At 30.5% G+C, this 15,881-nt stretch overlaps 1 protein-coding gene across 5 annotated transcripts in view; it reads left to right on the forward strand.

Annotated features, from left to right (window-relative positions):
- Positions 1–15,881, forward strand: part of LOC134725931 (rho GTPase-activating protein 44-like) — a 57,266-nt gene that overhangs the window by 25,976 nt on the left and 15,409 nt on the right. For 3 of the 5 annotated variants that reach the window (XM_063590226.1, XM_063590227.1, XM_063590225.1), the window contains exons 8-17: positions 665–746; positions 1,808–1,938; positions 2,609–2,656; positions 3,468–3,531; positions 5,149–5,233; positions 6,818–6,892; positions 8,153–8,269; positions 8,564–8,643; positions 9,763–10,416; positions 15,277–15,478. In XM_063590226.1, the coding sequence (XP_063446296.1) occupies positions 665–746; positions 1,808–1,938; positions 2,609–2,656; positions 3,468–3,531; positions 5,149–5,233; positions 6,818–6,892; positions 8,153–8,269; positions 8,564–8,643; positions 9,763–10,416; positions 15,277–15,478 (1,538 nt within the window). The remainder of the gene's footprint in view (positions 1–664; positions 747–1,807; positions 1,939–2,608; positions 2,657–3,467; positions 3,532–5,148; positions 5,234–6,817; positions 6,893–8,152; positions 8,270–8,563; positions 8,644–9,762; positions 10,417–15,276; positions 15,479–15,881) is intronic. The other 2 variants (XM_063590228.1, XM_063590229.1) reach the window with 2 other exon arrangements.

Below are 15,881 nucleotides of genomic sequence, written 5' to 3' on the forward strand. Positions count from 1 at the left end.
TCAACACAAAAGTATAGTAAAAATGTGTAAAAATATTAATTGACTGGGAAACCATCACCTTGATAACATAATAAGGAATAAAATCATAAAACATTTATAATAATATTTCGATGGAACTTAATTCTCATAATCACAAGAAGAAGAAGGTCAGGTCAATCTTATGAGTAGTAAAAGTGTATCAAACTGAGATTGATTTTCATAACCTTGACAACTATGTACTTATAGATTATCGTTGATTATCTCAACGAGATTGATTTTCTCGCTTGAGCTGGTACAGCGAAAGTGAGAAAAGAAATCGAGTTGAGATGACCATTGATAATCTGTTTATCGCTATTTATACCTATGACGACGTTGTCAATTTCGTAAGCAACGCCACATGGCCTCCTTAGTTTCTAGCAATAAGTTTTCCATCTCAAGCGAGAAGCATGATATGAAAATTATCACAAAAAGAGATCAAAGGAAAAATGCACAAAATAGCGATAAACACTAAATATCCTGATTTAGTATACATTTATTGAATGACAATGTTAGAAAACAAAGTCTACTTACCTGAAATAGATTTTTGTCTGTTTTGTTAGTTCTGTGTTTGTTAAAATAACTGTGTGTAATATGAATAAATCTGCTTATTTTTCTTTCTATCATTTTTAAATTATTGTTCTTCCAGTTATTAGAAATACAACAGGCTTACCACAAAAAAGCATTAGATGAACTAGATAAAACAATACCCAAAATGAGGGATACATTAGGTATGTTAGACTTATGATAGAACCTTATTGTGTTGAACTTTGATGTCCAAAAATTCATTTTTCACATTTCTTAGTCAATTGAATAATTACAAACATATAAAATGAACTGAAACGTGGAAAAGAAGCTTTTGAATACTTAAAGACTAAACATTAATAAAGCTTTAAGGTTTAAATTGAATGTTTATTGTTAGTGTATGCAAGTGAGTTGAGTCCTTACTAATAGTTATGTCAATCAATTTGTTTGTATAACTAAAAGAGTAAAATTTTTATTGTGAACCATTCTCACTTGGCTAGAACCTTTAATGATTGACTATTAGCAAACCATAGCATTTGTTTACCAACATTTTAATAGATGACAACTGAATGAATTAAAAGACCCATGTGAACCATATCAATTAAAAGTTCGAGAATATATAACGTGAAATATAGTTTAAGTGAATAAGAAAAATTTGTTTGTCATCATGTGTAGTTGACCAAACTATAACCAACATTTTGATTGGACAATTTTTAACTACAATATTTGACTTACTTTTTGGCTATCATACATTAATGACCTCTTTAAACAGAAGTCTTGGAACTATTTGACTGAAACCTCTTCTTCGTTTTAGAATTGTTTGACATTATGTGTAGATGACCATATTGTACTCTTATTTGATTACACCATTTTTACTTTTTCCTTAATTCACAACGGTTACAACAACAAACACAAAAGTTCAAAATACACTGTTATGATTTATATTCCTGCTGCACAACACTTTACTGTAAGTTCAATCTTTGTTTAAATGTACTTCATTATCACAGAGGGGCCTCAGCCTTTTAATTGACTAGGATTACAGTTTTTCTATCAAAGATCACGTTCTTCTCCAGGTACACAGGCTTCCTGTACCAATTAAAATTTGGCTGCCACAAAATAGCTCAAAAGCAAAGCTTAAAAGTGATGATAAATCACAAAAATTCAAAAATCAAATCAAATCATTTTCACAGTGACATAGGACATTTCACTATAGCATAGCAATCTTGTTGAATATTGTTTATTGATATGGTTTTCTTTTCCTCAATAGAATGTAACCCTCATAAACCAGTATATGGTCTGCCATTAGAGGAGCACTTACGTGTGACAGGACGAGATGTAGCACTTGTGATAGAGGCCTGCATCGTTACAATCATTGAAGGGGGTGGAATGGAGGAAGAGGTTAGTTTATAGATATGAGTATTTTATACTAGACTACAATTAATGGCAGTATGTATTTTATTCCCTAAGCAGAATTTTTAATACTCTAGTTCACAAAGTAATAGACCAAAGGAAGACATGTCACCATACCTGGACACAGTATTCCAACAAGAGCTGACCAGATTCTTAAATACTGCATGCTTAAATAAGAAAGCAGTGAAGTAGCAAATACCAATTTTCAAGACTATGGTTTGATCCAGCTGGGGTTCCAACCCAAGATCTTCCTCACTCTGTTAAAGAAGTAAAGCAAATATAAAAGACACAATAAAACATATATGAATATGTATACCAGACAGACAAATGTTTTGTGAGCGTCTGAGCCCAATTTTTAATGTGCTAGTTCAAAAGGTTAAATTAAACTTAGTAATGTTAAAGCATTCAGATATATTATGAATATACAGCTAACCATGTAATATCAGTTTAAGATTCTTATTCTAATCCCACATAAAAATGAATACAAATTGAGATAAAAAAAAAAAAATACCAATATCTTAAGTTGTCATTGAAATTTTTGGGTATTTTGAAAATATTTTGTATAGTTGTAAATCAAATGGGAAATAGTAAATGAACAAAATGGATGAAATAGATTGAAGTATAGAATATAAAGAAAGTTATTTAATTTCAATTTCAGGGATTATTTAGAATAGCAGGAATGGCTTCACGAGTGAAAAAGTTGAAGGTAAGGAAGACAACTGAATTGTTTTATCTTGATTAAGGGAAAATATATAGGTTACAAGAGCGCTGTTATTCGTAATGCATTTTCCTTTGGATACAAGTGGTGTACTGTTTGTTATTTCTAAAAGAATACACAATCTAAGGAAAACAGGTAGTAGACTCACAAACTCGACTTTAAAAGTCACAATTCGAACAGAACATCGACTTTAACAGTGCTTTTTTTGTTTTCAAGGGGGGTTTCGTCCAAACCCCCCCTGGCTACGGGTATGTATGGTCATGCAGCAAAAATTGACCCAAAATGCAGTTGAAAAAAGATTGTCTATTTTTTCTCTTCATGGCCTTGACGTGCAAATGTGGAAAATATTTTCTATACTTTATTAAATGTGAATTTGATTTTCTGGAATTTTTAAACCTAATTCTATAAGCTTTTGATTAAAAGTAATTCCAATCCTATATCATCCAATCAGAAGCTGTACAGGATTCTATTTTGAGTACCATCCACAGGTAAAAAAACATGTCTGTAAAATGTAAACAAATAATTGTGCTCATGTAACCTATATTTAAAGTCAATCTCCATGGAAATAAAAGATTATATGGGAAATAAAGTATATGAAGCAATCTTACACATACATCTTAATGAAAAAGTTTAAAAAAGAGAGTAAAAATATTGGAGTTAATGCCCCTGGACAGATGGAATATAAGCATGTTATCACAGTTCTTTTAGTTATTGAATTCAGTGAGATATAGAAAAGTTCCAAATATTGAAAATTAACAATTTACTCTGAGCTTAACACATGTAACCTTATTTGTTGTAGACCTCCTTTGATGCTGGTGTGGTAGATATGGATGAATATGCTCTTGATATACATAGTGTAGCAGGTAAATAGTGACCTATGTTTAATGTTGTTTAGTTTTATAAAAGCAGAGGATGAAATTGCAGCTAAGAAATACTCTCTCCTGTAAAGAAAACATCCATTACTAGAATTACAATAGTTTTTCATGTTACAAAAATAGTATTTACTATAGCCCCGCTTTAAAAAAGGGGGGATATACTGTTTTACCTCTGTCTGTCCTTCCGTCAGTCAGTCAGTCTGTCCCATGAATATTTTTAGTCGCATTTTTCTCAGGAATTACAATACAAGGATTTATGAAATTTGGTTTCAGGGCTTATCTAAGTCAGCTATACCCTGTGATTCGTTTTCAGATTGATCACTTGACAACTTCCTGTTTACCGAACACTTGTATGATTTTACACATGAAAGCCAAGTTGAAAATTTTCGTCAGATTTTTCTCAGGAACTACAATACAAGGATTTCTGAAATTTGGTTTCAGGATTTATATAAGTCAGCTTTACTGTGTGATGCGTTTTCAGATTCATCACTCGACAACTTCCTGTTTACCGAACACTTGCATATTTTTACACTATTAATATTATCCACTTGCAGCGGGGGTATCATCAGTGAGCAGTAGCTCGCAGTTTCACTTGTTATTCCTCATGGAGACAAGCTAACCTACCAAGCAAAATTTAATCTTTACACACAAAACCCTGGATATGATTACAAAATATATTATTTGATTTTTGAAAACGTTCAGATTTTGATAATAAATTCATACAAATCAGAGGAACTATGGCTGTGTATAGATGTGTAATTCTATTTCTTCAAAACTGTTACAATTATTTTGAATATGATATGGTGATGGTAATTTTAATATTATACACCTATTGACTTGGTGTGAGGGTAATGGCAAGTTTGTTGTCCCTGAGATACCAACTATTTCTCAAGGTAAAGCCAAGTGCAATAGTTGGTATGCGAAGAACAACAAACTTGCTATTACCAGCAAAACCTGTCATTAGGTGTTTTATTATACTGAACAACACAGTCATTAAGTGTTTTTATATACCAAATCAACTAATTTTCAAAATGTGTTCATATATCATCTGAAAGAAAAGAAAAAATGTCGCATAACTTGACATGCACAAGATGAACTACGCGTTTTTTTTTATATTGTTCTTCTTGTATCAGTAAATGTTTCATTAATTGCTATCAAGGCTAGAAATACTAGTGTTAAATTTTCCGTGCATATGATGTATTAAGCTAAAGTACACCAAACGCAAATTCACTTTTAGAATACAACTACTGAACCGATATTGTGAATTAGGTACTATATTTTAGATCTTTAAAAATGCGTTCGAAGATTTTCTCTTTTATAATTGCTTCTTGTAAGTGAAATTACAATCGACACAAACAGATCATACCATTTACAATATTAGAGTTTGACGTTGCCAAGCAAAAAAGTCAATGACATCATTATTGTCCAATGAAAAATAAGCATGAAAAAGTACGGGAAAGATGATTATAAAACTATTAACCGGGGTAATAGTCTTTGAAGTTATTGACTGGCAAACAGTCTGTGGAATGATGTAGCACAACTATTTCATTATTTTTTATATAGAAAAAACATACTGAGGTATAATATTAATTATTGTATTTCCAGGTGCATTAAAGCAGTATCTTAGAGAACTACCAGAACCCTTATTGACTTACTATTTATACCAAGATTTTATCAATGTTTTATCACTGTAAGTAGTTATGTTACTTGTTAATTGTGCTATTGAATAAAAAAAAATGGACTGTTTACAGCTTTTACATTAATGCTAGCAAGACAAATCTTTGTTTGGCTTGCTTGCTTTGTTTGAATCAATGTTTGCTCAAGCATGGAAATTAAGATAGGCGGGGCTTCAGCTTGTATACATCATACTTAAATTTTAATGGGCGTTATGTTTGAGGTTAAGGACACTGAATTTTGAAACATCACAAGTGACAAATATAAAGCGCAATCGTAGAAATGGAAGCCAAATTTTTTTATTTTTTTTTCGAAGATATTCTTTTTCATCATTCAACTTAAAAGACTGTCTTCAAGCACTTTTAGTAAAACAAAATAGCTATTCGAACACACCTACTCTGATTTTGTGATTCATTACATAGGTACTTAATTTGACCTATATATATTTCATCTGATTTGTTTTGTTATAAAGTCAACCTGTAGCTACGCTATGTAAAAATGATAGAATCTGAAGCGAGATGATGTATCAAATGTTCTTGCTTTGTATGTTTTCAAGACAAAATATTCATCTCAAACACACCCTTACATAAAAAGGTTGACTCGATTTTCTCTTTTTGATACAATTGTTATCAATTTTTTTTTCTTGAGTCACATAATCATGATAATGAAAGGGCAGACACGGAAACAACTGAACTTGTATGTACTCCGTCTGTGGTAATTAAAAAAAATCGGAGGTTATGCTTTTTCTTCATCCAACTTGATAGGGGTGTTCCACCCAACTTGATAGATAGCCATGTCGTCGACTTGATATCTAATTGTTCTCCATAACTATGTAAAAGATAAATTGAAAACTTATGCAAATGTTTGTTTTTTACAATAAAACACTTCGTATAATATTTGAGAAGAAAATTGTTATTTTATTTGTTTCTATTAATTTTTAAAAATTAGTTACATTAGTTACTATAGTAAACAGTACAGAAAGCATTAATCGGCTTCTCTATTAACAAAGAATAATCAGTTTGAAGGTTTACAAGCAAAAATTAATCCAAAGTGCGCAATGTTCAATAACAATGGACATAATAAATAAAAGAGATGAATTAAGTCACCCCCTACTTAATCTATCCCTTTTATTAGAAAATCAAGTGCACCTTCTTATGTTAGGGTGTGTTTGAGATGATTATTTTGTCTTGAAAATGTACAAAGCAAGAACATTTGATACATCATCTCGCTTCAGATTCTATTATTTTTATATAGCAAAGCTACAGGTTGACTTTATAACATAAACAAATCACAATACTAAAAGATGAAATATATGGGTCAAATGAAATACCAATGTAATGAATCACAAAATCATAGTAGGTGTGTTCATAACAATGGCCAGAGGCGCCTGACTTTGATCTCCATCTTTTGTCTTCTCCAAAACAAAACAAAATAAACTTAAATCATCACATGACCAAAGTCACAACTATAGAACTAGTAGAAAACTGTGTTACAACTTTAAAATTGATATTATCGAACCATTTAACCATTTTAAAATGCATAAACATTAAATGTTGTAGAGATCCTAAATTTTATTAAACTTTTATAATTTTGATTATAGGCCACAAAACCAGAGGCTCCAGGCTCTTTGGAAAGTAGTACATGACTTACCAGAACCCAACTATAACAATTTTAGGTATGTTTTAAACAGTTCAGTCTAAACTTGTCACCAAGAGAAAGAAACCACAATACATGCAGGTACAATCCATTTGTTTTGTGCATGAAACTTCCAATGATTTTTACATACAGACATAAATTCTTTAACTGGTATTATCAATATCAATTTGTACTAAAAATAGTTCTTTGGTTTCCAATAGAAAAAAAGAACACCATTTCACGTTGCCTGTCTTTCTTCTGATGTTTAAGGAGGCTCGCGGGTATAAAATTTTCAGAAAAAAATCAAACATTCATTTTTCTTTACAAATTTTATTAATCACCTTTAGTAGTTGTTACTTTATCTTATGGTACAAGAATTTTTCAAAAAAAAATTACATGTTGGCCCCAGGTGACTTTTTAAATTTAAATATCATTGAAAAAGCTCCAAATTATCTCCCTTTGGTGCAAAAATGCCATTTTTTTGGCTAAAAAATGAAATATCTTTTTTAACTCATCGGTGACCTATATTTTTTATTGTTGTTTTCGAAAAGGCTGTACATAAACTGAATAATTGTAAAATTTAACCAATTTCTGTAATTTAGTTCTTTTTTTATTTCGATATTACTAATATTTTTCCTATTAGTTCAACAGAAAAAAAGGACATTAACAAAAATGTATGCTTTTTTCAAAGGCAGATTGTGAGCGTAAATGCACGGTGACCCCATTTTTTTATTTCATTTTTCCATTAGGTATAAGATAAAGTTAATTTATAGAAAAATATAGAGAAATCCTATATTAAATAAAAAAAATGATTTAGACCCGCGAGCCCCCTTAATGACTGTAAAATCCATCAACCATACTTTCTGGACAGTATATGATTGAAGTGATGATGATAAAGAAATATTGCACCTACCTTATGCAACAAAGGTTCAAAATATTGAAAGATGCACTTTTAGCAATTGAATGCATATCAAGGACTCCCAGTCCAGTCAAATCAAAGATTTAAACTGATATTTGTTGTTTCTCTGCTAGGCGCACTGCATTCAGGAATTAGGCCAAAATTTTGGTGACTGAGTCCAAATATGTTTCTGAATATTAATCCAGCCAAGCATGTTAGTTAAACATTAAGTAAAGAAGATTTTCTACATACACCAATCATCTTCATCAATGTACAACTTAATCATTTTCATGTGTTTATTGCATTTGATCATCCAGGGGTGATTTTCATATTTAGTGTCCTCAATCTTATTTCAAATGCATTAGAGATCAAAAACTTGATGTATAATTTTTTTTCTTTCAGATACTTAGTGAAATTTCTAGCACAATTAAGTGAAAAGTCTGACATAAACAAGATGACACCTAGTAACATAGCTATAGTTATTGGTCCTAATCTGTTGTGGCTCGAAGGAGATGCAGGGTAGGTATAATTATTTAGCTCAATTAATTGGTCCAAACTGCTATAATAAATGCGGTTCAGGGTAGATATAACAATATTGTTAAATAATTTGTCCTAATGTGTTAAGGCTGGCTTAACCAATAAGCAAACTTTGAAATCATCTTTGTGAGGAAACAAATAATCATCATTTTATATATAAAAAAAAAAATTCCTGCTTTTTATAATTTATTTATTAATAACCAGTAAATTAGCTGACTACATTGTCTAATTTCCAGCAATGTTCAAAAATGACAATTTGTTCTCTATCTTTTCCAGAGCTAGTATGGCTAGTAGTGGATCTGTTAGTAATCTCTTAGAAATGATTGTTTCAAATGCAGACTGGTTTTTCCCTGAAGGTTAGTAAATTTGAAGCTTTCATAATATTATTGTTTAAACAGGCTAGTTTTGGTAATAGGAATCAAATGTATAAATATTATAGTCCTTTATAGAGAAGGAAGATTTCGCTATTTATCAAACCTCCATTTTAAATGTGTATAGTGAAATATGTACCTTAATAGGCATTTCATGTTTCAGTTTAAAAATGACTTCTGATAACAATAGTAGTTTATTTATACAGTGCAATATATTATTAATAATCATTAAAGAAACTATGTTATAATATCAATTCAATCTGTTTTACAGTGACAGTGTTAAACATTTGATTATTTCTTTTATTTTCAGCAGAAAAATTCTTTAATTTCTACCTCTGTCCCCCTACTCCTACCTCTAAAGTTCCTCATGTTTTCTCATAAATTTCTGAAATTTTACATATTCATCATGTTCATGGCTGTATATTTACATATTTATCAAATGATTTTGAGACTCGTATTCATTTATATGCTCTGATTGAAACTATTCTTAAATTAGATGTACTGTAATCTCATAAATTGTAACCCTTCCTGTTGAATATCTCTTAAGCTCTTTGCATGTTAGAGACAAAGAAGAAATTTATCAAACAATTTACGCAACCTCTCAAGCTCTCTTAAAATTGTTAATATTTTTTCATTTTAGAGTTGACTTTAAGTGATAAAAAATTTTTACAGTTTGGAGAACATTCAATACTTAATCAGATTATCTTTATTGGATCTTTACCAAATTCTACATAATGAATGGTTTCATAAAGTCCCCCCTTTTTTTGCTGTACCATAGTCTCTCTATTTTTAAAATATTTTTGAAATTACTATTTCTACTTTTCATTTGTTTATCAGCTTGATTTTATCCAATACATTGAATACAGGTCTTCACATAGATTTTTATTCTTTTAGTTAACAGTACATCTAGTTTAATTATTGGATATGCTAGTTGGTTTTATGTATACATATTGCTTCCTATAAACTGATTATAACTGAAGGACTCTAGTATACATATAACTTTGACTACAATTATTGAATGATTTTATAGCTTTAACAATATATATTAAATGTGTCTTATGTACCTATATAAACTTTGGGATGTTTTTGTCAACTTTTACACAGATATAGACTTTCACCAAGTTAACAAAGGCACTGCACCCCCTCGAATATCTAGCAGCTCGAGTGACAATGTGACAACAGTTTCAACAGCAGTTGTTGCACCAATGCAAGCATCAAATACTCTGTCTTCTATAGCAAGAGCATGTGAAATAGTTACCCCTGCTGTAACTTTACCCATCACATCACATTCTGATGATAGCATGTCAAATGTAGAAGAAACTGATGTTTTTGCTGATAAGGTATCACCATCGTATCAGTCGTCAGCGTACAGTGCTGGAAAGTCATCACATAGTAGCTCGTCTGACAAGAGCCCAGGTGATCTTGTTAAATCCTATAACTCACCACGTTGCAGTGTCATTAGCCACCATAGTAATTCTATATCATCTAACACTAACGCTAGCACTGATAATTCTTATACTCGCTCAAGCTCTGTTCCACCTGTTGAAAAGAGTGTTCATTCTGATGTCTACAGTACTATGTTTGCTTTACACTCTCTGGGTGACGGAAATGTTTCAAACTATATGACTAAAGTACGTGGAATATTGGATGTCAAACATCAGCAACAGAAAGGGCCATCAGCTTCAAGCGGGCAAATTCATAAAGTTGGGAGAAGTGACAGGGTATTAACGGCAAATAAAAGATGTTCCTTACAGCCAGGTCAGATCAAATGAAAACATCATTTATTTAGCATGTGTTTTATTCTGGACTTTTCTGTTAGATAGTTTGAACCTTTTTCTACACATATATCATTATCATTTTTATACTTCATGGATATGAGTATGAACTTTTTGAAGATTGGTATTTTAAGTTGAGTTGATTTTGTTTGAGGTCAATTTTTTAAAGTGCAGATCATTTATTTTTTCAAAATAGATTAGATTTGTGGTACATTCATTCATTTTTTGTCTGGTTTGCAGCATAGAATCGATGAGGAATTCACATTTAAAAAAACCAGCTTACTTTTAGAATTTGTAACTGTAATCATAAGAAACTTTTTAATTTTATTTCATGGCTTGAACTGCATAGAAAATGTTTGAAAGGTGTATTTTTGTCGAGGCTTGAAGAATGAAAAAAAGGCGGAACAAACAACAATTGCATTGCTTCAATGTTTTGTGATTAGGTCAATTAAAGGGGAACAACAATTTGGTATGCAGTTGTATAATCAGTGGCACATCTCATATCAATGGGAATTATTTTACCCTGCCCCATGTCAGTCATTGTCTATTGACTTCGAATATTTTGTCTTGTTTATTTGTTAAAGGTCATTATAAGGCCAGCTTAAGGAAAACCTCTAGTGGTAGGCCAATGATGTTTGGTATGTAGTTATATAAGCATTGGCATTTCTCATTTCTCATTTCCATGGGGATTATCTGATCTTGCCCCTTCATTTATTGCCAATTTACTGTGAAACTTTTGCATAGTTTGCATTTTAAAAGTTTGTGATAAGGTCAGTTTAAAGAGATCAAGTACTGTTTGATCGATAATTTTTATATGCTCTTGTATTGATATTTGAATGTACCATTTCCCTTAAAATTATATGGCTCCACTCCCTCATCATGGTTCATTGACTTTGAAACTGTAACAATTTTAATATGTAAATTGTTAAGGGTTCAAAGTCAATGAACCATGATGAGGCAGTGATTAAAATTTTTGTTTAAGGTCAGTTTATAGGGAACCGCTCCTGATAATTCTATGGTTTATGCTAGGCATGTATTAATATTGTCATATCTCATTTTCACGGGGGTTATTTAGTCATTCACCTTCAGTTATGATTCATTGACTTCAAAGGTTTTGCATAGTTTACATGTAAAAACAGGCCATTTTAAATTCAACATATGCATTATATCATCAAAATTACTAAAAATGAGACATATCTCTTTGTCAACAGTTTATTTATGTTTATTTATGTTGAGATTAAATTTATTCTCTTGATCTCAATAATACTCATAAATCATGTTCATTGAAATCATTTTTTTCCACATCATGCATGCTTAGGTGATAAATGATTAATTGACTGTCAATCATTTTTAGTAGAACTTTGAATGAAGAAAAAGGTTCAAATTGTGAAAATTTGAATTTTGCCAAAAAATATATGTATATATTCTTTACTGATTTGGGTGGATTTTTTTGCCTGATACCCTTATGCTTGCTCCAATTTTCAGATTTGTTTGATGTTAGCCGAGAAGACTGTCACATGATAGCATGACATTGTCATTTATTTTATTTTCATTGCTGTGTATTTTTTAGCATAAATCATATATATCATTTCCTCTGTATTGATCTCAGTGTGCTTTTAACTGTTTTAATTTGTAACACAATGTAATACAAATGTTGATTTTCAAATTTTATGCACAAAAAAACCCTACTTTAGAGCTTGCTGTTTGGTGTGAGTTAATGCTCTGTGTTGAGGGCCATCTATAATGGTTAAGTATTTACAAATTTTGACTTCAGTTGTCTCATTGGCACTCATTCCACATCTTCTTATATCTATATACATTATGATTTACTCATTAGTGGTTCTATCAATGAAATATGTAACTTCTTTTATATGATATCCCAGATTATCACTTATTTCACCACTAGGGTCTATCTTTTTTACCTTCTTGTGAGGTTATATTATGAGATTTTTGTCCCCTGCATAACTAACATGTTTTGGGTGACATAGAAATACCAGGTGTCTGTCTGGTCTTGGTAGAGTTATCACAGTACAATTCTTGCCAGATTTTTATAAAACTTATAATATAAGTTAATGTCAGCAATATCTCAGACAAGTTTTATAAGGGTGGACAATCAGTTTTTATTAAAAGAGTTATACCCCTTGGAAATATTAAACTTTTGGAAATATTAAACTTTTGGAAAATTTCCTTGTTAGCGCTACAAAACAGTGTTTTATTTAGTTAGTACCCTTGTACCTTGGATAAATAAAATATGTGCAAAGCAGGGGACATAGGAAATCTGTTCTTTTATTGTCTCATGTTCACCTACCAAATTCCTTTTCTTTTCATTTGTACTTTTAAATATACTTCTGTTGAAACAGAGATTTAAGTGCATTTTTTTGTGTATAGACTTTAAAATCAACATACTGTACATGTATATAAACTGTGTGTATTCTTTTTATTAGAAATAACTCAATTATAAACTTTGAAAAATTTGAACTTTTTTTCAGAAAGTTTTAACTTTTATCAAACTTAAACAACTGTTTTTAATTACCAAAATGAATATAAGTTCAGACTGTGGCTCAAATGTGACTAATAAAACTATAGGGATTCTTTTAAGTACAAAAAGGATACCAGTTAATTTATAGTTGAGTTATATTTGCAATGACACTTATTTATATTTATGAATTATGCTTTAAACTTAACAAATGTTATTTAGGATTGTTTATGATATATATAATTCTAAATAAACATACTGTGTTGTTAACATTCTTCTGTCAGCATCTATCAACATAGATATTTAGTTATAATTCACAGACATTTTCATATTTAAATAAACAGGCTGTTTTCATATATCATTAGTCTTCTTAATTTTTTTAACTTACCAATAAGGCCATTCATTTTATAAAAAGAGGTAAGTGAAGCCAATGAATTATTTAAACTCATCAGTCAAAAACAAACTGACAATGCTATTGCAAAAATGAAAATCGATCAAAAGAAAAATAAACATATAAAAAACACAAAATGGAAAACTAAAGACTGGGAATCAGAAACCCAACCAAAAACAGAGTGATCACAGGTGTTCTGGAAGGGTTGGCTGATCCTGCTTCAAATGTAGCTCCAGTTATGTTGCTCATGTAATTACAAAACCTATGATAAATCTAGTTCTATACATCACATACAAGGAGAAAATAACAGGATTCATGGTTACGACAATTGTTACATATTTGTCGTCATCTGTGAAACAGATACTTCATGTCGGTCAACCAACTTATGATGGCAGCTGAATAAATTTTGAAAGGATGATTTCAATCCTATTCTTGGAACTCAAGGTTTAATAGCTTCCATGTAAGCAGCAAACCTTGTTCAAGGAAATCATGACAGGAAATGCAAGCTCTGTAATCTTTTATCAACTGGGAGTCAATATGTTTATGGATAAAAAAAAAATCAATAGCTAAGTACAGCCAATGTTTCCAAGTTAGTTATTATATTATACAAGGTAGCACTTCATTCAGGTGTAAACTTTAATAGTTATTTTCTTTGTACAGTGCACTAATTAGCTTTTTAGACATTTGAAAGTTTGTTCTTTTTAGCCATTTGAAAGTTTGTTAAATGTTATATCACATTTTAAGTACTGTTAAGTGTGACATTTTTCAGGGTTTTCATATTTATTATTTCTAAGTGATAATTGCAAAAAAAATAATATCTACGAAACAGAGAAAACTCCTTGAAAATAATACTCTTTACCGTACTTTGGATATGATAAATTACCATTTCACCATTTCAGAATTTGAAGGACTATTAGTAATCTGATTGCTTGTTCCAGAAATGAAAGAAATTAATTTCATGTCATTGGTCAAATTTTGATTGTTAAAGACAGTTACGGCCAAAGACAAAGTTTTGGTTTAAGCTTTTGAAAATTATTAGATTCTGAAATTGTGAATAATGAACATATTTTCTTTTAGTTTCATTAGCTTTGTAATATTATATATTGTTTCTGCTTTGAAGCATATTTATATTTTAACAGTGCAATATTTTTGTTATTTATTATACATAAAATAGTACATGATTATTACGTTACATTGATTGCATGGGATTTTTTTTATTATATGCTTAAATATTTGTCCAGGAGGTTCAAACATTTTCTAAAAAATTGACAATTGATATATTCTATCAAACGATGAACAGTTTTAATGAATTTAACATGTCCGCATCAGAGAAAAATTGCTAATTATCTTTTGCAAGCTTCACAAAGATAAAGTATTTTTTGTCTGATGATTTTATTGAAATATTTTTGCATTAACAATTTATTTTCATTCTATTGACATAATGTTGAAAATGACTTATAGGCACTAAAGTGGGTGTGGTTCTTATAATTGTTTTTATCTTTACTGTATTATACACTATTTGTTAAAAACACAAGGGATTATAATAAATGATTTGGTTATATACTAAACAATTTGGGAAATGAAAGCAATAAAATATTATTTCAGTACAGCTATGATATACATTATGTGCAAGTTAGAAATCTCTTCCATGTATAACCAGTACCTATTTGTAGTACTTATTATTAATCAATATATACTGGGATTTGATCCCATCAATCATAAAAAAACAATTGCACCCTCACACAGTTAATTCAACTGTGGAGGTCCTGTTTTAAAAATTGGAAAACTTTTTATTTGCCTAAAGTTACCTGCGGCATAATTCTAATGATCTGTAATTGTACGGGTTTTCATATTGAAAATATTTTTTGTATTCGACATTTTCCAAGAAGAACAACATGTAGCAGTATTAAGCCTTTTTCCAAAGATATATATCTCAGTATAATTAGATTTTAATGTCATTTATGCTTTACTTACAGAGGTTGAATTTGGAACCATGGCATCTTTTTGTTCTTCGAATACTTCAAGGCTGTCAGATAATTATGATTTGCTAGATCAAGAAGAAGCACTAGGTGGTGCACCGCCTCCACAAGAGGAAGAAACCACTAAACCAAGACCTAATAGCCAACCAATACAAAAATCTGAATCAGCTTCCAATCTCCATGCACCCTTAGCAGAAGTGTAAGTCACTTAGACATATAACTTGTATCACTCATGCATTGGTATACTGTTCGTTCAGAAATTATTCTGAGGTTTTTAAAAATTTGAAGTTGGTGAGTATTGTAATAATGATGACATCAGGAGCCTGTAATCCAGTGGTTGTCGTTTGTTAATGTGTTACATATTTTTTTTTCGTTCATTTTTTTACAGAAATAAGGCCGTTAGTTTTCTCGCTTGAATTGTTTTACATTGTCTTATAAGAGCCTTTTATAGCTGACTATATGCAGTATGGGCTTTGCTCATTGTTGAAGGCTGTACGGTGACCTATAATTGTTAATGTTTGTGTCATTTTGGTCTTTTGTGGATAGTTGTCTCTATGGAAATCATACCACATCTTCTTTTTTATATTGCATTCTGAAATCTG

The sequence above is a fragment of the Mytilus trossulus genome, chromosome 7 (genome assembly GCF_036588685.1).
Source record: "Mytilus trossulus isolate FHL-02 chromosome 7, PNRI_Mtr1.1.1.hap1, whole genome shotgun sequence".
Lineage (NCBI taxonomy): Eukaryota > Metazoa > Mollusca > Bivalvia > Mytilida > Mytilidae > Mytilus > Mytilus trossulus.